The sequence below is a fragment of the Eleutherodactylus coqui genome, chromosome 13 (genome assembly GCF_035609145.1).
Source record: "Eleutherodactylus coqui strain aEleCoq1 chromosome 13, aEleCoq1.hap1, whole genome shotgun sequence".
Taxonomy (NCBI): Eukaryota; Metazoa; Chordata; class Amphibia; order Anura; family Eleutherodactylidae; genus Eleutherodactylus; species Eleutherodactylus coqui.
In genome coordinates, this window is record NC_089849.1 from 12,108,768 (window position 1) to 12,134,645 (window position 25,878).

General features: G+C 47.2%; 1 protein-coding gene across 1 annotated transcript; it reads right to left on the reverse strand.

Annotated features, from left to right (window-relative positions):
• Nucleotides 1-397: 397 nt before the first annotated feature.
• PDYN (prodynorphin) lies at nt 398-20,210 on the reverse strand. The gene is made up of 5 exons (XM_066585893.1): nt 20,126-20,210; nt 17,156-17,272; nt 16,986-17,020; nt 2,852-2,992; nt 398-1,281 (listed from the first exon to the last, which is right to left on the reverse strand). The coding sequence occupies exons 1-5, from the start codon at nt 20,208-20,210 to the stop codon at nt 595-597; spliced, it is 1,065 nt and encodes a 354-aa protein (XP_066441990.1). The 3' UTR covers nt 398-594.
• Nucleotides 20,211-25,878: the final 5,668 nt, after the last annotated feature.

Here is a 25,878-nt window from a genome sequence, read left to right on the forward strand (position 1 = left end):
CATTTTTACTGTGTTTGGTGGGCACTAGTACCGTGTGTCACACAAAGAAGGCGCTATGAAAGTGTGTGCCACACAAAGCAGACTGGGCAGGATTAGGCATGGTCCGAGTCATGGCTTATTGCTACAAAACCTTGTCACGCCATGCGTGCCGCACGGATTGTTCCTGGTTGGTGAGCCTAAAGGGATCTTTGCCAATTCTTCCATATCAGGGTCATCCATAATCCCAATCGTAAACTCTCCACTGTTTGGTCGCTCCTGTGACTCTGGCGGCTCTTGCTGCGGCTCGTAATAAAGGACTCCACACGCGAGCACATAGACACTTACGGTAGTTGTGTAACATTTTAATGTAAAGCGCTATGTACATCTGCGCACAGTACAAACAAGAACAGACGGTACATTCAGCGTAATTCATCGAGCTGTTGTGTGGGAGAAAAAAAAAATCACTGATCGCGTGCAGTATCTCCTGACAAACTATAGATGGCGCTCTGAAGAGCTACAGGACCCCACCAGTGTCAATACTGGCCCATGGGATGGTTGGAATAAAGTTGAGTGAAGGAACAGCGTCGAACTTTTTTTTTTTTTAACCAACGCTTCTTAAAGGCTGGACAACTCCCCGGAAACGGTGCTGGGATCTTCTTCCGACCTTGTTGTGACCTTGAACTGACGCCGGAGGAATCCCCCATATCTTTTCTGATTGTCCCACTTTAACTTGGGCCGGATCCTGCGCATAAATCCCCCGTAGCGTTTCTGCAGATCCGCCATCCCCTGCTCTGTCTCCACCCCCTGTTCTGTCTCCACTTCCTCCACCCCATGCTCTGGGTCTAGTATCATCCTCCTGCCTAACTCCACCCCCTGTACATCCTCCAGGCTCCTCTTGGGGTATTTGCGCAGGAACCCTCCATAGCGCTTCCTCTCATCTCTCGCGGTCCATGCCTGGTTCTGTTCCTCCGATTTGGCATTGAACTCCGTTTCCTGCTCGGAGTCCGGTGTCTCCAGGAGGTCCCTCTCTTCGTATTTGAGCGGAACCCCACTGTAGGGCTTGCTGGCATCTTCTGTGTAGATGGCGCTCTCTCTCTTGGGGGAGTTAAAGAAGAATTTGTTCTTATCCTGTTTTTTAATAAATCCTCCATAACGCTTGACTGGCACCGCCTGGAGGTCAGAGGCCGTGGGCACACGCTCTTGTTCCCTTTTGGATATTTCGAGGACAGGGGACAGGATCTTCTCGCATCGTTCCCACTCTGTCACGGAGGTTAGAGACCCCTCACACTGCAAGGAACAAACCTGTGGAATGAGAAATCGGAACGTCAGTGCTGGTGCCATCTGATGCCACATCACTGCCAGCATCATAGTCTACTGAGTCACTGTGCCCAAGCTTGGACTGGCATCTCAGGCATTTTCTATGCCCTATGCTCATAACCAAGTATGCTGCTTCCTGGGCATCATTACTACTAGACCACACCAACGATAGACCACCCCCATGCAACCAATGGAGAGGGGTATCGACTCTAGGTCAAGGGAACAGAAGGGGCATGCATACCTCCCAACTTTCAAAGAACAAAAAGAGAAACAATTCCTGTAGCAGAAGTAGCAATTACCTTTTTACATTAAGCCACACCTCTAACCCCACCCTGTCTATGTGCCCCCGCACAGTAATAGTGCCATTTGTGCCTCATACACTTTTAGAGTCCTCTTTGTGTGGCACACAGTAATACTGACCTCTCACGGTAGTCATACCTCCATTAGTCCCCCCGCCCCACATACAGTACGATGCCCTCTTAATGCCCCCTAACAGGAGCGATGCCCCACATAAAAAAGTGCCCGTAATGATGCTCCTACTACAGTATGCTGACCCTCAAATACCTGTAGTACAGATGCCCTATTAGTAGTCCCACACAAAAAAAGTGCTGCTGATATGCTTCCACTACAGTATTATGCCCCTTATACAGTAAAGATGCCCTCTTGATGCCCCCCATACAGAAAAAAATCTTTACTGATACCCCACCATGGTATACTCCTCACCACTTAGTACAGATGCCCTCTTAGTGCTCCATATGTAAAAGTGTCTCTAGTGATGCCCCCACCACAGTATGCTGCCCTCCAAATAATACAGATGTCCTCTTAATGCCCCATAAAGAAAAGGTGTCCCTAGTGATGCCCCCACACGTTTTTAACCCCCCTGAATAGTACAGATGCCCTCTTAATTCCCCATATAGAAATTGACCCTAGTGATGCCCCCTACACAGTAAAGATGCCCTTAGTGGGCAAAACCAGAAAATGCATACTCACCTAGCCCCGTTCCCACAGAGGCGACAACTCTACAGGTCTGCTGTCTGCAGCTTGGCAGGCGTGAAGACGTCACTGCATTGTGCCTACCTATGCCAAGCTGCAGGTAGCAGAAGGGAGAGGGTGAATGGTGGAACAGATTGCAGATGGCTCCCTGCTTCCCCACTGTAATTGGCACATTAGGCGTGCGGCATAGATAGTGTAACAACACCTAAAATCCGGGACTGTCCCGCCGAATCGGGGATGGTTACACATAATAAACAAATAAGGGAGATGGAATAATACCTCTGTAGCGCCACCTATTGGAAGGCAGCATTCCTTCAAGCCAAAGTTAGAATCTTTATACAAGCCTTGTAACAATGACTGGGAATTAAAAGCAAAGCCAGACTCCATGTACAGTCAGCTGTTTCAGGGCATTTGCCCTTCATCAGTGTACAGTAGGAGTCTGGCTTTGCTAGTGAGAGGTCTGGGACGGGGGTCAGAAACACATAATACAAGTACAGGACCCAGAGGTGCACATACATAGCGGACTGTACTTGTGTTGGCTCCCCACCCAGAGAACACCTACCAGAGGGTTGAAGTGGGTGTTGGCAGCTTGGATCTGTAGGGCACAGGAGAAGCACCAGGACACACAGTCAGCATAAGTTGCATGTGGAGCGGAGAGACTCAGCAGCATTATCAAAACCAGCAAACCCATTGCCAAGATTTTCTGTATGGGCACAAAGAAAAAAAGCCAATTACTGATGTCAAACTTCAAGTCAGATCACACTTCACAGCGATTTGGGGAAAATAAACCCTAAGACAAATGTCTCAGTAATCACATGCAGTACATAACAGTAGCCAGTAGGCGGCGGTGCGTGCAGTTTCTGGGAAACGAGCAGACATTGGGCAGCTGTCAGAATAACTATGTTGGCGGTCAATCATGCAGTGATCTGGTGGTCCTCTGTACATATACAGGCTGCGGACTCACAGCTGCTAGCTCTAGTCCCCAATCAGCCCCTGTGCCTCCAACAGTCCATCTGGTCACAGACCCTACCTCTGTCCCACATGTTAATAATAGTCAAATCCACTCCAAATCCCTAAAAGCCCACATACACATCAGACTAGTCGCCAGATGACTCTATAATGTGTATGGGGGTGGCTTAACTTTTCCCCGACAGAGGAAGCACCCTACCATGAGCCGGCCAGCCTGCAGGACCTTAGAGAGGCGGCAGTAAGTCGCCACCCGGCCAGTGGGTCACCTGTAAAAAATATTTGCCAGCTACGAGCCGGACTGGCAGCAACCTGACAAGCATTTCACTCACTCCATCTGTAGCTCCGCCGCGGTGGCTGTCATCAGTCTGCGACCCCTGACTCCTATGGAGACAAATGATCGTAGTAGCGATCGTTTTTTGCTATATGATGATTAAAATCCCGTGTGAAAGAAAATTAAACGAACGCCAATAGACATGCGTGTTGATTGGCTTTCGTTACATTGGGCTGACTCCTGGACTCTGGGACACTGCGGTTACTTCTGGTGGCACTTTGGCTGACTCTGAGGGCACAACGGTTAACTTTGAAGGCAATGTGGCTCACCTGGGCACCAAGGACTCCGTAATACTAGCTGATACTGGGGGCACTGAGACTGGCTGGTGGCTTTATGGCCGACTCTGGGGGCACTATGGTTGATTTGTAGGCACCAGTGCCAACTCTGGAATATTATGGTTGGTACTGGGGTCACTGGATCATTCTTGGGGCACTGTAAGCAGAAAGGATAAATCTGAAGTCAAAAAAATATCCTGCGCTCATAGGAAGAGCATGTAGCAGAAAACATAGTCAAAGTAACACCAATGGTCAAGGAAAAAAACTTACTTGGACGGAGGGGATCCAATCATTGGTGTTAGGGTGCGTTCACACGAGCGCGTTTTTGTGCGTACTTAAGTGCGCACCTAGGTACGAGCAAAAACACGTGTGTATGCAGCTGCGTGCTTGTTGTCGGCGGCTCCATTGAAAACAATGCTCCGCCGGCCCTCTGCATTCTTTTTCAGGGAAGGGCTTTACATATAAGCCCTTCCCTGAAAAAGAAACATTTTAGTGCAAAAAAAAAACAACTTACCTCTCCGCCGCTGCCCTGACCCCCATGGGCATGAAGAACACATCTGTTTCCTTCACCCCTGCTAGTTAAAAGAAGTCCCTACTGTTTCATCTGCCAAATCTGTGGCAGATGCAGCAAAGGGAATTCTTTAATTCAGCTGCGGTAGAGAATCCTGCTGCCGGCATCCTGTCAATGGCTTTTCAGCCATTTAAAAAAGGGTATTAAAAAAAGAAATACTCACCTCCCTTCAGCTGCCGGGGCTCAGCCGCGACTTCTGGCGCTGTCCCTGACTCTGTAGTTATGAGCTATCAGCAGTCGAGGATTTAAAATCCCCGCCTGCTGGTAGCTCTGATTGTGATTGGCTGAAGCGCTCAACCAATCACGATTTGAGCTACCCGCAGGCGAGGATTTTAAATCCCCGGCTACTGATAGCTGAGAGCTACAGAGCCAGGGACAGCGCCAGAAGTCGCGGCTGAGCCCCGGCAGCTGAAGGGAGGTGAGTATAACTTTTTTTTTTTTGTACACTATTTTAAAGGGCTTTTCAGGGAAGGGCTCACAAGGGGATGTGTTTGGCATAGAAAGAGTTTTTTCCAAGAACTGCCATTGGGACCACAGCTGAGTCCTAAACCTTTCAAAGAAACTCCAAGGTACTTTCCTGAGTTTTCTATTTTCTTGGGGCACTGTGGCTGACTCTGGAATATTGTAGTTGGTACTGGGGTCACTGGAAGATTCTTGGGGCACTGTGGCTAACTCAGGGGCATTATGGTTGGCACTGAGAATTTGTCCACTCCATGTTTCATCTTTATGCCCCTCCTTGCCTTTCAAATACCTTAGGAGGTACATTGTACTCATACACATAGAGGAAGCAGAGCAGAAGGTGCGGGGGAGGGGCAGGCATGCGGATGGGGTGGCCGGGTTGTCATGCCAATATTAAGAACCTTGGTGTCATTTGTACATAGAAGTATGGATGATAATAAATCTCTATGGATACAGTAAGTCATTGACGGCAGTGTCATCGGGGATCACACACCACGCACATCACTTGTTATAACCACCATATTAGTGGAAAATATGATATCTGCAGATAAAAATGGTTTATAAAAGCTTCTGTGGTGCCTCTTAGTGTGTTTCACATTGCCTGATATCTCTGAACTAGAGGGCGCTATGGAGTCTGTTAAAGGGCCACCCACAGAGCCAAGCAGGGGCTTGACGAGAGGATGATGCACAGGTGACTCCCCTTACAGAGCTCTCAGCCACTAACCTGCAAGAAGGTAAGTGAGGGAGGCTTTATGTAGTGGCCCCGCACATCTATTTCTGGCCCCCGCCATAATGTCTTACATGTCATGTCTTTTGTAGGTGCGCTGTGCAAATTGTCCAGTCATTTTGCTATGTGTATTGCACAGCTGCAGCAAGTGAGAGGTTAAGGGCTAATGCCCACGGCTGGATTTCTCCCCGCGTTTTATGCAGTGGAAATCCGTGACGATACCCCGGAGCTATTAGGTTCTATTGGGCCTAATAGCTCAATGTTCACACTGCGGAATTCCACAGCGTGAAAGAAAACATGGCATGCTCTATTTGCTGCATGGCCGGCTTCCATTGTAGTTAACGGAAGCTGGCCATCACGCTATAGTTCTGCTGCAGCACAGCAGAAGTATCGCGTGAATACTCGTCCCCGCCCATCGCATCATTCGGAACTGCCGGTGCGTCACGTGCTGTACTGCGCATGTGCGCAGGCCTGCCAGGTGGGACGCATACAGCGAATCTGGAGTGGTGAGTATGGGGATTTTGGGGGCACCGTGATGGACTCTGCTGTGATATTGCACTCGCGGAGTCTGTCACGGCTGTGGGCATGAGGCCTAAGTGTTACCTGAGCCTGGGAGATGCTTGCAATGTATCATTTATGTACTGTTACGTGGTATGATTGAGATGATAAATATGAGTGTTTTGGTTGTTGTTGAGAGATCTTGGCTCGATTCTTCCGGGTTCCTGAGAAAGAGTGCCAGTCACATCTGGGTACCTTTAACTCCCATATGGTGAAGTATGGAGGAGGAAGAGCGGTTCCTGATCATCTGTATGCCCGAGACTGTGAGAGAGTGAGCCTCAAAAGAGAGAGCCTGTTGGGGGTGAGTCAAGGCCCAAAATTTCCCGTGCAAAGGTACTCCCCTGCTACCGTTCCTATGCAGCTGTTCTGTACCTGGGATCACTGTGTAGAGGTACTTAAATACTACTGTTCCTACGCGGCTGTCCTGTGCCTGGGATCAATGCATAGAGGTACTTAAATTCTACTGTTTCCTACACTGCCGTCCTGTGCCTGGGATCACCGTGTAGAGGTACTATCTTATTGTTGGCTTCCTGCACCTCAACTTTGTGTAAATTGTGCCTTCCACACAGTGTTTACTTTAAGTAAAGTTTTGCCAGACTCTGACCGTTCCCGGGGACCTAAGGTACGGGATACAGCTCATTTATTTACCACCGAGGGTCTTTCTGGTGGGTAACAAAATGGTGGCGTCACCTGTGACAATTCATATGCCTGTTCTCAAGTTTATTGGGCATCCCTCACCTAGGGGTGCCCAGGAGAGGCCCAGCGCTGCCCTGGCTGAGGCTACATGCATCCCTCTGGGAGGATGCGTGGTAAGTGCCGCCGTGACAAGCAACCATCTTACCCTCCCAGCTCCTCCCCTGTGTCTGGGGTCACCCTACGGGACGCTACACTTTACATGGGACAACTGTCATCTGAATAGTCGCACAATAAAGCGTATGTAAGCGACAGCTGTTCCATGTAAATACGGCCACCAACCGGGTGATGAGCGAGAATTCGTTCACTAGTTGCTTCGTTTCAGCTCACCTATAGATAGTCTCTGGTTGTTTAATTACTTTTTGGTGTAAACAGGTAATCCCTGTATTCTAACGACTAGCCAACAACTTTGCAGATAGTTGTGTGCTTATTTGGCGTGCGCCTCCTACAGAACATTGATTGGCTCCACCTCTTTTTAACCCTTTCCAATCCACTGTCTGACGTCTAAAGACATTCTGATTGAAGGCTGTACAGCTCCAATGTCAGAAGACATCCAGCAGAGTATTCTTACTGTATATTACTGGCTGCTCTGTTGTCGGGGGCCTCTCCAGCATGCCCCATACCGCAGTACTGGCTCTATCCAGCAGATGGTGCCATTGTATAATGCCAGAGAGTAAACCCCCTAGGAAACCCTGAATCCAAAATTGGATTGCAAAGGGTTAAAAAATATTTTGCCCTCCCATTTAATGCTGATTGGTTCAAAAAAACACATAAATCCGTGCAACTAAAAGGGTGCAGCACTCTACAGGACAGCAAATAAAGCTTTGGGAAGTGTTGGAAATCAGTGGTGCCCTGCAGCCCTGGGGATGTCACCCCGCCTTTCCTGGCTCTGAATATCATGCAATAATGCACTGCTGTAGGGGCCCGAAGTCTATATATCTCTCCCCTCTATAACGGTCATACGTGTCATGTCTTTAATGAGGATGCACTGTGCAAAGTATCTCGTCTACTGTTATGTGTATTTGTTACTGATGGCACTTTGCATCTGGGGGCATAGTCGTTATGTTCTGAGGTACGGTGGCTGATTATGCGGGCACCATCTCTGTAATACTGTGGTTAGTGCTATAGCTGATTCTGGAACTTTTGTGCCTTAATCTACAATACGGTGGTTGGTACTGGTGGCACCTTCAGTATGGGGGCACAGACATTACCTTGTGAGGTACTGTGATTGATAGTCAGGGCAACATGGCTTATTCTGTGGCACTGTGACTGAATCTTGGGTGCCATGGCCTACTCTAATATGAAAAATGGTTTAGTACCGTGTTAGCCAGTGGAGCCAAGTGTGATTGTTCTCAAGGAGAGAAACCAAGTCAACTTGTAGATATGATACCTTTTAATGGCTAACAAAAATACATGATGTTACAGCAAGCTTTTGGGGATATCTCGCCCCCTTTGTCAGGCTAATGAATGAAACTAGTTTGGATGGCACGTATTTATAACATACAGATGCAGAGGGGGGGAGGGGCACTCCTCTTGATCTCTTGATCTAAATAAATGTTCACATACAGAAATTTGAGACTTGAAAAAACACAGTCTGAGCAGAGAGACAAACACTAAATCAGTCCACTGAGCTGAGGAATGCGGCAGTTTTATGATGTCTCATCACTAATGCACACACAAGAAGATAGAAATACTCCCTCAACAGCACCCCCTATTGGATGGAAATATTCTTACAATCAATTTCTGGATTCTAATGAGACTTCCTTCAGACCTCTCATATTCCCCACTTATGCAAGAAACCCGGGCTGAGGTTCATTCCATTCTTGTGGGTGTCAAAGATGGCCATAAACGTATACCCCCAAATTCTTCTGTGATGTTGCGACTTGAAGTTGCCCTTCAGTATCATAACCCTCATCTGCTCTATGCCATGTCTGTGACCTCAAAAATGTTTTGCCACAGGTAATTCCGTTTTTTCCTCTCCAACTGAGTGGCGATGAGATCTCATCCTGGCTCTCAGTTTTTGTCCTGTTTCCCCCATATAAAGCCCCCCAACAGGACACTTACTGCAGCGGCTCAGGTATACAACATTGGATGTGGAACATGTGAATGTCCCAGGGATCTTATAGTCCTGCTGTGTGTTGGGGATCTGTATCCAGTCCATGGTAGAAACTCCATCCCGGATTCTCTGCTTCTGTGTTACAGGCAACCCCCAAGTCTGAGGAGCCTTCTAATCAGGAGAGCATTGCCCTCTGACACACAAAAAGGAACTTATCCCTGTAAAGTTAAGAACTGCAAGACTTGCTTACATATACTGACCGCAGACAGGATACGAACCCCCAACACACAGCCATTGAATGGCTGTGGTTGGTTAATCGAGTGCTGGTTCTGATTGGCTGACGCAGCGCTCTATGAACCAATCAGAACAATCGTTTGCCAGAGGCGGGGTATTCAAGCCCCGCTACCAGGAAAAAATGCTTTGTCGGTGTTCAGGACTACACGGAAGCCTGCAGCAGTGCCGGAGACCAGAGCGAGAGACCCGAACGTTGTCTACTAGGTGAGTATTGCTTTTTTTTCATGTAGTGTAGCTAGGGCTTATTTTTGGGGAAAACCGGTAGGAGAAACTCTATCCCTCCTGACATATGAGTCCTCATACGCAGTTCTACCACCTCTACTGGGCATAAGTAGTACTTCAGCGTTATTTTCCATTGCAGAAAAGGGACAATTGTGCTGCTTTAACTAAGCGCGGGAGGTGCAGCAGATAAAAGTCCCAATCTAAACATCCCTTATTGCTACCATCAGGCTACAGAGAGTCTACTGCCTTTACTGGCTACAGGAGGCATTACACATACATGTCCAAGACCGTGCAACTTCCAGAAAGTCTTTATTTGCTGGTCATAAGAGATTCTGCAGCTTAGTTTTCCACTCCTTAGAGAGCAGAGAATTATGCTGCCTCTATTGGGTACAAATGGTACTGCAGTTAAAGAGGTCTCCTCTATGGGATAGTATGAAATCCGTCCAAGAAACTCGTACTGATATCGCACCTACTAACTCTTAACTTTTTTATGAGAGTGCGATGCGTTTTGCAAGAAAGAGACATCACATTGCAGAACATGAATTTTTCACTCGCGTGAAAATTGCATGTAATTTCTGTAGGAAAAATGTAAATTGCACCTGTATGCGAGCGCAATGCGATTTTCTTATTGCTCCCATAGAAAAGAATGGGCGATATCACCCAAATTATAGGACATGCTGCAACCTAGTCTAGCAATGCAAAAAACTGTGCAAATACGACCTTGGAAGAAGCCATTGAGAATAAGCAGATCACAGAGTGTACCCTTGTTGTGACTCTCAGTGATGACCTGGCAGGAAAACATGGCTGTGAGTATTCAGTTTCCCTGCAGTGCCCCCACAGGGGAAGTTGAGCATTACATGGTTCTCATTCACATCAATGAGTTATCTATGTAATGCAGGACAGGTCAGGTCCTCCAGAGCAGGAGACGCCCTTTATAACCACTCTTGACTCTGGCCAAGAGATGAGGACCCCCATTAACTCCAAATTCACCAATAAGGTCCATGAAAATAGTTTTTCTACACTGGACAACCCTTTCATATTCCATGTTAAGGCAAAATCCCCCTTAGGGTATATGCAGCATGTTGTATTTGTGTTCGTTTGGGGTCCCATACATCTGACAGCAGACAGACGGGATGTCCATGTGCTGTCCAATGTGAGTTGCGCCTGAGAATATTGTGTGCAAGTATCCTTATTAATGCCATATTACAGGAAGCGGACAATTCTAGTGCCTCTAGTGGGCATAACAGTCACTGCAACTTTATCTCCTAAGTGCTACTACAGAGAACAGAGAGTTCTACTGCCCCTACTGGACACAGGCGGTACTGCAAATACACTTCTAGCTTCTAAACAAAGTTCTAGCTCATCCAAAAGAAAGTGTTCTTTACTGTAATCTGTACATTTACAGTGCAGTTATAGTCCCAGCATGCACCACAGCACACACTAGAAGCAAGATGTGACTTGTAGTGTCACCATATACTACTATTACACCTATACACTATCCTGACAAAAGTATTTGGACCCCCTTATGTGTAGAATGTCTCTCACTAAAATCAGTGGGAACTGCACCTGCAATTACAAGTGCCCGCCACTACACAGGGGTCGGAGCAGTGGCTTCCACTCTGACTCCTCTGTATCCCGGCACTGACAACCGCCGCAGCCTGGAAAACCCCTATAAGTGCCCAACAGTGGTCCCAATGACTATCATTCCTGTGCTTTCAAACAGCAGAGATAGTCATTTAGTGAATGGAGGTGGAGCGCGCTGAGATCTCTTCTGCTCGTTCACTGTGAACAGGTAGACTTCATAGAAGAGCGACTGCCTGTTCACACTGAGCAAAAAGTCGCCCACTAGTCACTTTGCTTCAGTGACCTGAGAAAAGCGACTAATGAGTGATTTCTCGCTCAGCACCCTGTCAGGTCCGGCTTTACACAGGATTTGAGTGATTTTTTGGGGGGCCAATAGTCAGCCCCTGTAAATGCACACTTCGGGCTCACCCCCACTGGCGATATTTTCTGATTTTCAGGCTCACACCCACTTACGTTTTTTTAATGCTGCTACATCACTGCATTTTTTATAAAGCGAATGTCAATGGGACTTTCTAATGTTAAAAACGTATCGCAAGTTTGTGCTCTGCGATTTTTGTGCGATGCGTTTTTAACATTAGTGGGTTCTATTCACTGCGTATCGCGTGCGCACAAATAAGTTTGTGTGAATTCAGTCTTAGGTGCTGTTCAAACGTGCGGAATATTTCTGCGAGACTCAACTAAAGACGCAGAAAATTCTGCACCAAAATCCGCCTGTTTACATTGCAGGTTACGGAGCAGAAATCTGCGTCAAAGGGCCCGTTTACGCGGCCGTAGGCATTTTACGTGCGCCCGTTGGTGCCGTAAAAACGCCTGAATGGCAAAGGGCCCGGCGCATATACACCAATGCCACAATGCTGTGGAGCCTGGGGAGGCATCCCCTTTTACCTCCCAATCGCTGGCTCACCTCCTCTCTCCTCCCCTCCGGCTATTTGCAATGGGAGGGGGCAGGACGGGGGTGAAGCTGAACACCCACCCCTTGTCCAAAGCCAGCAATGGGAGGGGGTGGAGTAGCTGGAAGTTATACCCCCGCCCTGCCCCTCCCATTGCAAACAGCGACAAGGAGTGAAGAGGAGAAGAAAAGGGTAAGGGAGTCTGGCAGTTACGCTGCAAACTCCCTCCCTCCTCCCTTCCCTGGCAGCTAGCATAGGCTCCCATAGGCATCTATGCAGCTGCCGCCGCCAGCGTGCAGGCGCCGGTCAGGTGCTTTTACGCCGCGTAAATACGCCCCTGTGCACTGATGCATTGTAAGCCAATGCATCAGAGGGGCAGTGTATATCGGCCAGGCGTGAAAACCCGGCCGATATACGCCCATGTGAATAAGCCCTAAGGGCAGTTTCACATGGGTGATGCGAGAGTGAATAAAAAGGCAGATTTATAAAACCAATGATTTTCAATGGTTTCCATCCCATTAGCGATTGTTTTTACTGATGCAATCTTGCGAGAAAAAAAATCGCAGCTGCTCTATCTTTCTGCGATGTGTGATTTTTAAAAAAATCTCCCATGTTTCCCTATTCAGCCTCCATCGTAACGCTCAAACTTGCGGTTTTCATGCAATGCGTTTTTAACATTAGAAAGTCGTATTGACTTTTGTGATTTAAAAATTTGCGCAATTTTATCGCGGGTGACAGCGATGCGATGTGAGATTATTTTTAAAAACGCATCGCTGTCACTGAAAAATCGCGGAAACAAAGATGCGAATATGCTGCGATTTTCTCGGCAAAATCTCGATCGCCCGTGTGAAACTAGACTTGGGATGCCTTCACACTTGCGATAAAATCGCACAACGCAAGAGTGAGTGAAAACGCAGAATTATGAAACAATGATTTTCAACGGCTTCATCTCATTTGCGATATTTTCACTGACGCGATGTGGAGTGGAAAAAAAATAGCAGCTGCTCCATCTTTCTGCGTTTTGCGTTTTTTAATCTCCCATGTTTTCCTATGGAGCCTCCTTTTTATCGCGTCGTAATGCACGAACTTGCGATTTCCGTGCGATGCGTTTTTAACATTTGAAACTCCTATTGACTTACACAAGAAAATCGCGGGCGGCGGCAATGTGATGCGTTTTCCTGAGAATAACCTCGCATCGCTGACATGAGAAAATCCCAGTACAAGGACACAATTTTGTCGCGATTATCCTGTGGCAAAATCGCAATCGCCAGTGTGAAGGAGCCCTTAGGTCGGCGCGTGAAAGGTCACTTGTGTGATCGCAAGGTGGAGCAGACGGGGACGGACCTCGCCTAAACCAAGAACCAGACAACCCAAAATATTAGGGCTACATCCGCACAGGCGAGCGTGATGTCGGCCCGAGAAACTCACATCCCGCTTACCAATGTGCGTTCTATATGCCGATGCGAGGTGATTTCTTATTCAAACACGCCTCACACAACTTCTCTGAAATTGCGATCCACAGGCACAGGTTTCACACGCGGTGGAGGACTGCCAGCGTTTTAACCCTTTGTTGACTCGTCTCCTTTGTATGAGCCCCTTATAACCTCCATACAACGCACACATCTAGAACAAGTGGCCATTGTACAGACACAACATCCAGGAATCATCTACAATATCTGATATTTCCGCAAGACGCTGTGGACTTTGCGTTGTGGATATCTGCATAAAATCCGTAGGTCTCAGTGCAGATTTGGATGTGGAATTGCCGGCAGATTTCTACGATTTTCAATTCCGCATCAAAATCTGCACGTTCGCGACATACGGATTTTGGTGCAGGATTTTCAGCAGGACCGCAAATTCCACCGCAACCTGCGCAAATATTCCACCCGTGTTGAAGCTTCCTAATAATGTGCATTTATCCTCGTTTAACCCTTTGTTTTGCCTATAAAAGCACATTAGCACCCAGCAGATCCCTCAGTCTGAACAATGTATCATCTCCTCTACAAGGATTCTTCTGTTTGCAACAATGTATCCACTTGGTGGAAGGCGGCCTTCACACAGGGATGGGTGAGAACTACATGGGGGAAAGGCCTGCGGGACTGCGGTAATCAGCTGGTCCCTCCAGGCCCTGCATTCAGGGGGGGTTTACATCTTCATGCAATCGCTTTAAACGCCCCCTGGTCCCCGCTGTCCTGATCCAGGGTTAAGGTGCTGCAGTCCACTTTCACCAGCGCAGGTCGGTGCTAATGTGAACGGGTCCTGAGCAGATGTGCAAAGACCCGAAGAAATTGCCATCTGATGGACCTCACCCCTGCAGCCTAATCTTATCTGTATTTGCTGTGCAAGTGAATACAAATATGAGCGATTGCTCCCTGTAATCAGCTGGTGCTGAGAGCCTCCTCAGGCAAGACGAGCACGTGTACATACACAGCGTCCTGCATATCGGATGTGCGTGTGCGGTCCGATGCGCGTTGTGTCCAAGATTCTCAATCTTCCATGTGCAAGACGCCGTAGAGGCTCTCGCTGCTCTTAGGGCTTATTCACACGGGCGAGACTCTTACGTGAGTTTTGTGAGATGCACGAATATAAACTCTGTTCTTTTGAATGGATCTAATCACACAAACGATTTTTTTCTCTCTCGCTGTGATGCTGCAAGGATAAAAAAAAAATGCAGCATGTTCCACCTTTTCGCGTTCCTCGGTACGCCTCGCCCATTGTTTTTAATGGGACCTTAAAAGACATTGCAGGGCATTCGCACACCGTGTGATGTAATGTTTCCTATTGAATTCAATGGGAAACACTTGGATCCCCTGACACGCCTGAGGTTCGCAATTTCACAATCAGCATGAAAAACCCTGTTGGCGAGCTTGATAACGCCCGCTCGCCCGTGCGAATGCAGCCTTAACCCCTTGAGTGGCACGCCCGGAACATTTCCGGGGCCGAGCTCCACTGCTCATAGCAGCATAGCCCGGAAGATTTCCGGGCTATGTATCACTATGGGAGCTGCAGAGCACAATGCCACAAGCTGTGACAGTGTGCTCTGCCTGCACAGACCCACAGAGAACAAAGCAAGGGCTTTGAAAAACCAGCAGAAGATATTGCCGACATGTCGGCAATGTCCTGCTTTGTTTACAGGTTGCCATAGAGACCATCGGCTTGTCAAAAGCAAGCCGATGGTCTCTGTGGCAGGGAGAGCTGGTTGTTAGCTGTCAGATGACAGCTAGGTACCTGCTCTTACAGCAGAGATCAGAGAAAACCTCCGATCTCTGCTGTGTTAACCCTTTACATGCTGAAGTCTATGTGACTGCAGCATGTAAAGGGCTGTCACCATCGGACCCCTGGAATGTGATCAGGGGGTCCTGATGGGTCCCTGTGGAAGTCCCCTAAAGGGGCAAAAAAAAAAATTTTTTTTAAATTAAAAAAAAAAAAAGAAAAATTATTAAAAAAATAATAAAAACACTTGTCTCCCTTTACTTTGTAAAAAATCAAAAATACAATCACACATGTGGTATCCATGTGCGTCGTAATGACCCAGAGAAGGAAGTTAATACATTATTTAACCCCTTAATGACATGGCCCCTTTTTTTCTTTTTTCCCCATTTCTTTTTTTCCTCCCCCCTGTTTAAAAAATCACAACTTGTCCCGCAAAAAACAAGCCCTCATATGGCCATGTCAATGGAAAAATGAAAAAGTTATGGCTCTTGAGACGCAACTGCAAAACTAGTTGAAATTCAATGATTAGACCATTTTAAAAAACCTGCCCTGGTGGGCACGACAGGGTGGTAGGAAACCTGCCACTCAAGGGGTTAAAGGGGTTTTACCAAGATTACAAGCTATCCTCTATATTATATTCACAGGATAGGGGATAACTTGCTGATCGTGGGGGTCTCACCACTGAGACCTCTACCGCACTCGAGAACGGGACTCCCGTTAACCCCCATCTTCATCACTGCAGTGAGGAGGAGACTGAATAGAGCGCTGGTCGCACACCGACGCTCCATTCACTTTCAGTGGGACTGCGGAGACAGCCGCCCGGCGCCCACTCCGGTATTTCCATCACCCCATTGAAATGAATGGAGCGCTGACTGCACGTGTTCGGCCACACTCCCTGCATTCTGACATCCCTGCGGGGATAGAAGCGACCCCCGAAGTGACAGGCAGAGGGGACGCTCGTTCTTGAGATTCGCGAGGGTCTCAATAGTGAGACTCCTACGGATCAACAGGTCATCTTGTAATCTCGGTACAAGCCCTGAAGCCGCCGGGGCATTAAGCTTACACTCAGTATATGGCGGTTTTGCGTCTCGCTGCTGCGGCTCTTTGTCCGCTGTTTACCACATATTTCCATCATCATTCCTATTATCCTCCTTCCTCATTATTCATTCTTGACGTGACTGAATGAAGATTCAGGTCATTATCTGGGTCCCTCCTGGGGATTGTAATGGGGTGAAAAATTGCTGTAAATGAAGTTAATAACTCGCACGTTGCTGTCCTCGCGGACGCCGTGTCACGGACGTCATTACCGGGAAGAAGGGGCGGCAGCGTGTTATTAACCCCACTGCAAAAACCGCAATAAGCACAACTGTGAGGAGGGTGCTGGGGCACCAGGACAGGGTGCTACACAGGGGGCAGCTTACCAGGGGGCACAAGATGGGTATATATAGCAATAGAGCACCTTATTCACTTGTAGCTAAAATAGCGCGCATGCATGATATGTCAGAGCAGTTATGTGGGATGGATTTGGTACCGCTACACCAGCTAATGGGATAATTTACAGTGGCATATGCTTCAGAGAGGGACAGTTTCTTAAAGGGACACTAACCACCATTATAATAGTGCAGGAGAATTATAAGAAGAGCAAATGTATCTGACTGTTCTCAGCACTGGAGACATGTGACGTAAAGTAGCGAATATGAATGTTTCTTGACTTCCCATCCCTCGTTCTACTGATAAAGGCACAGCAATCCTGAAGTGGCTGATAACAGGGAGCAATAGACTGTATTCACCTGTCCTACACATCTTTTCCCAGCTTGAAGTGGCTGATAAGAGGGAGCAATAGACTGTATTTACCTGTCCTACACTCAGCCTTTCCCAGCTTGAAGTAGCTGATAACAGAGAGCAATAGAAAATAATGCACACCAAATAGAGAGCAGACGGACAGCAGGGTTGGCAGCACTGCATCACATTGTGGCCCCCCGTATTGTACTCCCCCACAGTATATGTCGGCTCTGGCCACTTACCTCTGATCCAAGAATCTTGGCCGCTCCTCAAGTACTTCTTGCTTGCTGCAGGTTTTGGGGAGCAGAGTTGTCCTCCAGGGTGTTGTATGTCCGGGGTCTCTTTTTGGGGATCCAGCCCTTAAACATGAGCAGATATTTAGTGGGATGTTTACAATGTGGGGGGGTCATAGTGTAAAATATATTGGATTTGGGGGGTTAATAACTGCAGGACTGGATGTTGGGGTGCTAGAGAGCTCCATACGGATTCTGTGATGGGATGTGTACCTACTCTATACTGTCTGTGGGGTGATGCAATGTGGGACATTGGGGTGCTGTAGGACGTCTGGTGATTTTGGGGGTGCACAGATTGTCACAGATTATCTGATGTAAATCTATTCTCCTTTGTTCTGCAAATTTGGATTTGGGGTACACTGGGGTGATGCAGTAATAGATAATAATCAGATGCTACATAGTAAATCATTGCATGAGCTCATGAATTTTTGGGTGCGTTTTTTTTAAGGTTTAGGGATATTTGTGTGTTTTTTGGTGTTCCTACTGTGACTGGGGGATGAAATATTAGGGTGCTGCAGGATTCGGCATTTCTGGGGTACAAGTGATCACTTTTACTATGTGATTATGCAATATGATATTGGGGTACACTGCATTTCATGGTGAATTGTCATTGAAGAGGTCTGTTGGGGTGACCCCTTCTGGGGTGCTAAAGGATTGCACATTGTCAGATATTGGGGTGCTTTATGACATTTTCTGTTTATCTGTTTACGCCAGATTATGTGATGTTATCTTGCTGTATACTCTGCAGTGTGATTGCTAAATTTGGGGTGTTATGGAATAATGCAATGTTTTGGTTAAAATGTAGGGGTGCTATAGGACTGCACTGCAATTTTAGGGTACTGCGGTGTAACGCAGAGAATATTGGGGTGCCATAACCAATATGATTGCGCATTCTATAGGGGAGCAGTGCTGTTATAGATCGTGCGTACCTTATAGGGTGTCAGGTAAATGTGGGGTCCTATTGGTTGAGCACACGATGGAGGGAAAACCAGAGAGCCGCAAACTGCAGTTTGGAATATTGTCTAATGAGTTATTGGGGTGCTAAATGGGATGCAATAGTATTAAAGAATATGCTATGTGGGGTGTAAAGCTGGGGTACATTGGGGTGTGAAATAAAAAAGGGGTGCCAGATATGCAGAGGTGCAGCCTTACATCTTACAGATTGTACAATGGGGTGATGCAGGTGTAATATTGGCAATATAGCATTGCTGGTATTGTGCTACAAACTTGGGGTGCAGATTCTAGATGTGGTAGGGGGTGTATTTGGGGACCTGCATAGTATCTTATCCATCTGGTTACCTCTGTATCAGCTGCTGCAGCGCACCAGGAGTCGGGGACCCTCCAGCAGATGATGTTAACTCCACAAGTCACTTCCAGGGTCTATGAGCGTAGGAGACTCTTCATAACTACTTATGTGAGGGGAGGTGCACTGGGAGGGTCTCTCGTGTGTCCCCCTCCCTCCACTGTAGTCCATGTGCCACAGCTCCTTTTCATCATCCTGCCTGGGAAAAAAAAAACAGATTTCAATTTTACCATATTGTTAGTTTGTATTGCATAACCAAAAGCCTGAGCCCAAGAGCTGACACTCTAAGCAGTAAATCTGGATGCAAAGGGTGCTGTCATATATATATATATGAGGTTCTGCATGCGTTCTGCAGGAGTATATATCATGCACTATACATAGTATCCATCATACACAGCATGCACGGTACTAAAAGTGGTATATACACCATATACACTTCATGCACTATACATAGTATCCATCATACACAGACAGCTTTTACTATAAGCAGTATATACATCATATACACCTCATGCACTATACATAGTATCCATCATACACAGCATGCACGGTACTAAAAGTGGTATATACACCATATACACTTCATGCACTATACATAGTATCCATCATACACAGACAGCTTTTACTATAAGCAGTATATACATCATATACACCTCATGCACTATACATAGTATCCATCATATATACCTCATGCACTATACATAGTATCCATCATATATACCTCATGCACTATACATAGTATCCATCATATATACCTCATGCACTATACATAGTATCCATCATATATACCTCATGCACTATACATAGTATCCATCATATATACCTCATGCACTATACATAGTATACATCATACACAGACAGCTTTTACTATAAGCAGTATATACATCATATACACCTCATGCACTATGCATAGTATACATCATATATACTGTACCTCATGCACTATACATAGTATCCATCATATATACCTCATGCACTATACATAGTATACATCATATACACCTCATCCGCTATACATAGTATCCATCATACACAGCTTGTAGAATACACATTGCATACACCAGGCAGCTGCCCCCCCCCCCCCCCCCCTCCGTCCCGCAGCATCAATGTGATCCAATGGTCACAGTTTCAGGTGTCACAAGCCCCACCGTAATATACTAGTAATTATGATATCTGCAGCCGCTGCCTGTAGTGTCATCAGCCGATATAATGGAAGCTAACAGTAATTCCAGCCTGTGCAGCAGAGGCAATATTAGAGGTGGCAAATCGAGAAAAAAAGGGGGGGGGGAGGAATATGGGCTCCTACAGATTGCAAAAAACTCAATCAAGGGCAAGTGACCACATTTATGTAGACAGGATGCATTAAGTGTGAACTTATTCACAAGGACAGTCAGAAGCGAGCCTACACACCTCTCTCTTGTACGGTCACACAGGCGTATGCTCATTATGTTCATGCAGTCACACAGGCATTTTTGTATCACGTTCACATGATCAACCATGTGTAGGCTCATCATGCTCGCACGGTTACAGATGCATTTTGCCATGTTCACAGAGTCACATAGGCGTATGCTCATCATGTTCATGAAGTCATGCAGGCAACTGCTTATTATACTCACAAAGGTGTATGATCATCATGTTCACATGGTCATACAGGCGTATGCTGATCATATTCACAAAGTCACACAGGTGTGTGCTCATCATATTCGACAGTCACTCAGGAATATGCCCATCATACTCATACCATCACACAGGTGTAGCCTCGTCACGCTCATACTGTTAGGGTGTGCTGCTGAGATCTGTTGTTCTATATGGGTTTCCAGCAGTGCCGCCTCACAGGTGGGGGTTGATTGAGCTGGCTGGGTGTGGATTTCTCCAGCCAGCCGATCCCTCAGGTCTGCTGCTCATATATACCAGCTTCTCTGCTAGAGGCAGCTGGGCTTTCCTCTGTTGTTCAGTGTGAACAGTGTCCTGTTCCTGCATGTCTGTGCAGGGTACCGGACATGAAGTGTGGACAGTCCTGTTCAGGGTGCATGGTGCTCGATGCCATATGCAAATCCCTGGTATGTTGGTGTGAGCTGCGTTTAGTCCTGTGTGTTTTGTTTGTCATCTAGGTAGGTTTCTAGGTTCTGGTGCGGGGCTGCCCCTGTCAGGACGATCGCCCTGCATGCAGACAGGTTTCATTTGGAAGTTGTGTGTAAGAGTAGGGACCCACAAGACAATGAAAACCCTTGAAGTGGGCTCGCCGGCTTAAGTATCTTGGCCAAAATACGAACCAATACCTTGCATTGTATCTATTTACATCTGTTTATGCATGCAGGTATGCTCAGTCGTGTTTTAGGAGTTTGTCAGTCAATGTGTTATGCCGGTCCGCAAGTATGTAGTCCAACTCTCAGTTCTGCATTTCTGTTTGAGTTTGCTGTTTGGAGTTTGCGAGTGTGAAGTCTGTTTCGCAGTTTCTGTATACTGCCTGGTTTCCTGTTATGTGAATGTAACAGAGTCTGTCTGAGTTCCTGAGTCCGGAGTTCCTGTATGAACTGTCCATGGCAGAATGCGCATGCTCTAGGTGGGAAGTGTTTGTCCTGCCGGAGTTTCGCCAGTTCATGAGTGTGAATGAAGTAGCGGAATGTACACTAACTCAGGTAGCAGTGACTAGACATAACAGAATGGTACGAAGGAAAATGATTAAAACAAAGCAGAGAAGAAAGGATTCAGTTTAGATAACAGTAACTAGAAAAGGATATAGAATGAAGGAACGTATTAAGAGAGGAAGATATAAAGGCAAGAATTATATATACTGAAGGTTAGAGACTGAAGATTACAGGAAGAAGGATGTAATTAGCTGTATTGTTCAGCCTCAGGCTCCCCTTGGAGAATTCAGCACCATGGACAGCAGACACAGCATGTGGTCCTGCTAATCAACTGTTCTGCTGGCAAGGGTGAGAACTGAGAACAGATGTAACAATGTTATCAGCTGTTATCACATCTCCACTGGCAGAACACAGCTTGCGGTCCTGCTTATCAGCTGTTCTGCTGAACAATGGTTTTCAAGCAGAACTGAAAACTGTCATTCGGCAGAAAACTGAAAGATGGGCACAATTAGACACAAAAATTATCGCTTAAAAGACGGCTTTTGAGCGAATTTTGAGCGATAATCGTTGTGTCTAAATGGGGCTTTACCTCTCCTTATCTGCCATGCGTGTAAAACTGTGCTAGGCCTGTATGGATAAGTCCTGTACGTCATTTTGTTTGTTGTATATGTCTGCTTATGAGACTTGTTCTCTATCTACTTTTAAGTAGTATTTCTGGTTCAGAACTAGCGCATCCGGTTTGGACGTGTCATGATGATCCACCTTGCCTTTTGCACCAGACCCCTGTGTGTTGGGTGCCTGTGTCTCCAAAGCCCCCTCTTTAAGGGGGAGGTATTGTTAGGGTGTGCTGGCTAGGATCTGTGGTTCTACATGGGTTTCCATCAGCGCAGCCCCACAGGTGGGGGTGATTGAGATGGCTGGGTGTAGATTTCTCCATTCAGCCAATCCCCCGGGTCTCAGATCCCTGTGTTGGGTGCCTGTGTCTTCATAGCCCCCTCTTTAAGGGGGAGGTATTGTTGGGGTGTGCTGGCTGGGATCTATGGTTGTACATGGGTTTCCATCAGCGCAGCCCCACAGGTGGGGGTGATTGAGATGGCTGGGTGTGGTTTTCTCCTTGGGACGTCCTTGTTGGAATGATCGCCCCACATGCAGGCAAATTTCATATGGAAGTTGTCTCATTAGAGTAAGGACCCGCAAGAAAATGAGGACCCTTGAAGTGGGTTTAAGTATCTTGGCCAAAATACGACCCAATACCTTACATCATATCTATCTGTTTATGGGTGCAGATATGCTGGGTCACGTTTTGGGCATTTTTCAGTCAGTGTGTTAGGTCTGTCTGTGAGCTATGTCCGCTGTTTCTGAGTTATGACGGAATTTTGCCAGTTCATGAGTATGAATGATGTAGCAGTATGCCCACGATTTAGGTAGGAGTGACTAGACATAACACAATGTACACGTTCCAGGTGGGAGGTATACGTGTCGTTTGGGCCCCTCCTCTGTGTTTGTGGTATATCTGTCCTTGAGTCCAGTTTGCAGTTTTCCATGTTCTGTCTGAGTCCCTGAGTTCTTTTGTGAACTGGGCTTAACACATATGGTCACGCAGGCGTATGCTTGTTATGTTCACATGAGTGTACACTCATTATGTTCATATACTCACACAGACGTATGCTTGTCATGTGGTCACACAGGCATATGCTTGTCATGTTCACATGATCACACAGGTAGCCTCATCACGGCACACAGTCACAGACATATTTTTGTCACGTTCTTACAGTCACATAGGTGTATGTTCATCATGTTCATGAAGTTATGCAGGCAACCTCTCATTATGTTCACAAACATGTATGATCTTCATGTTCACATGGTCATACAGGCATATGCTGATCATTCTCATGCAGTCACACAGATGTGTGCTCATCGTGTTCAACAGTCAAACAGGTAAATGCCCATCATACTCATACAGTCACACAGGCGTAGGCTCGTCATGCTCATACAGTCACACAGGGGTATGCTCGTCATGCTCATACAGTCACACAGGGGTATGCTCGTCATGCTCATACAGTCACACAGGGGTATGTTCGTCATGCTCATACAGTCACACAGGGGTATGCTCATCATGCTCATACAGTCACACAGGCGTAGGCTTGTCATGCTCATACAGTCACACAGGGGTATGCTCGTCATGCTCATATAGTCACACAGGCGTAGACTCGTCATGCTCATACAGTCACACAGGGGTATGCTCGTCATGCTCATACAGTCACACAGGGGTATGCTCGTCATGCTCATATAGTCACACAGGCGTAGGCTTGTCATGCTCATACAGTCACACAGGTGTATGCTTGACATGTTCTCATAAGTGTATGCTCATCATGTTTATATACTCACACAGGAGTATACTAGTCATACTCATTCAGTCACACAGGTACATGCTCATCATGCTGTCACGTTCACACAGGCATATGCTTGTTATGCTGACAACGGGGTCTGGTGGGGGAATGTCACAGGTGTAGAGCTGACAAACAGGGTCTAGTGTGGGGATGTCACCAGGTGGAGAGCTGACAATGGGGTCTGGTGGTGGGATGTCACCAGGAGTAGATCTGACAATGGGGTCTTTTAGGGGGATGTCACCAGGTGTAGAGCTGACAATTGGGTCTGGCGGTGGGATGTCACCAGGTGTAGAGCTGACAACGGGTTCTGGTGGGGGGGGGATGTCACCAGGTGTAGAGCTGACAACGGGGTCTGGTGGTGGGGGGATGTCACCAGGTGTAGAGCTGACAACGGGGTCTGGTGGTGGGGGGATGCCACCAGGTGTAGAGCGGACAATGGGGTCTGGTGGGGGGAGGTCACCAGGTTTAGAGCTGACAAAGAGGTCTGGTGGGGGGAGGTCACCAGGTGTAGAGTTGACAACGGGGTTTGGTGGGGGGATGTCACCAGGTGTACAGCTGACAACGGGGTCTAGTGGGGGATGTCACCAGGTGTTGAGCTGACAACGGGGTCTGGTGGCGGGGGGGATGTCACCAGGTGTAGAGCGGACAACGGGGCTTGGTGGGGGGAGGTCACCAGGTGTAGAGCTGACAACGGGGTTTGGTGGGGGGATGTCACCAGGTATACAGCTGACAAAGGGGTCTAGTGGGGGGATGTCACCAGATGTTGAGCTGACAACGGGGTCTGGTGGCGGGGGGATGTCACCAGGTGTAGAGCTGATAACGGGGCCTGGTGGGGGGAGGTCACCAGGTGTAGAGCTGACAATGGGGTCTGGCGGTGGGATGTCACCAGGTGTAGAGCTGAACACACTGACCTACCACAGAGACCGGTGGGCTGAAGGACCTGTGGTGATGTCACTGCTGTGGGAGGAGCCACGCCATGTTGTCTTGTGGTAATCAAGCTGCTGTGTGTGTGATGTGCTACCAGAAACACTGGGACTATAAGTTCCTAATAATTACTAGTCTGCATGTAGTGAGCTCCTTCTAGTGGTGGCTGTATATATCTGTATGCAGTGAGCTCCCTCCAGTGGTGGCTCCATATATCTGTATGCAGTTAGCTCCCTCTAGTGGTGGCTGTATATATCTGTATGCAGTTAGCTCCCACTAGTAGTGGCTGTATATATCTGTATGCAGTGAGCTCCCTCCAGTGGTGGCTCCATATATCTGTATGCAGTTAGCTCCCTCTAGTGGTGGCTCCATATATCTGTATGCAGTTAGCTCCCACTAGTAGTGGCTGTATATATCTGTATGCAGTCAGCTCCCTCCAGTGGTGGCTCCAAATATCTGTATGCAGTTAGCTCCCTCTAGTGGTGGCTGTATATATCTGTATGCAGTTAGCTCCCACTAGTAGTGGCTGTATATATCTGTATGCAGTGAGCTCCCTCCAGTGGTGGCTCCATATATCTGATTGCAGTTAGCTCCCTCTAGTGGTGGCTGTATATATCTGTATGCAGTTAGCTCCCACTAGTAGTGGCTGTATATATCTGTATGCAGTGAGCTCCCTCCAGTGGTGGCTCCATATATCTGATTGCAGTTAGCTCCCTCTAGTGGTGGCTGTATATATCTGTATGCAGTTAGCTCCCACTAGTAGTGGCTGTATATATCTGTATGCAGTGAGCTCCCTCCAGTGGTGGCTCCATATATCTGTATGTAGTTAGCTCCCTCTAGTGGTGGCTGTATATATCTGTATGCAGTGAGCTCTTCCTGGTAGTGGCTGTATATATATCTGCATGTAGTGAGCTCCCTCTAGTAGTTGCTGTATATATATATATCTGCATGCAGTGAACTCCCTCTAGTGGTGGCTGTATATATCTGCATGTAGTGAACTCCTTCTAGTGGTGGCTGTATATATCTGCATGTAGTGAGCTCCCTCTAGTAGTGGCTGTATATATATCTGAATGTAGTGAGCTCCATTTAGTGGTGGCTGTATATATCTGCATGTAGTGAGCTCCTCCTAGTGGTGGCTGTATATATCTGAATGTAGTGAGCTCCCTCTAGTTGTGGCTGTATATATCTGCATGTAGTGAGCTCCCTCTAGTAGTGGCTGTATATATATCTGCATGTAGTGAGCTCCCTCTAGTAGTGGCTGTATATATATCTGCATTTAGTGAGCTCCTCCTAGTGGTGGCTGTATATATCTGAATGTAGTGAGCTCCTCCTAGTGGTGGCTGCATATATCTGAATGTAGTGAGCTCCCTCTAGTTGTGGCTGTATATATATCTGCATGTAGTGAGCTCCCTCTAGTTGTGGCTGTATATATATCTGCATGTAGTGAGCTCCCTCTAGTAGTGGCTG

Bases quoted from the DNA above. Each gene is read 5' to 3' on its own strand.
- PDYN (XM_066585893.1), bottom strand. From the start codon at position 20,210: ATGATGAGCACACACCTGTGTGACTTTGTGAATATGATCAGCATACGC. The intron at 17,273-20,125 runs GTGAGTATAATA...CTCATGTTTAAG, and splicing joins CATGATGATCATACACCTTT to GGCTGGATCCCCAAAAAGAG. The intron at 1,282-2,851 runs GTAGGTGTTCTC...CTCATTCCACAG, and splicing joins ACACCCACTTCAACCCTCTG to GTTTGTTCCTTGCAGTGTGA.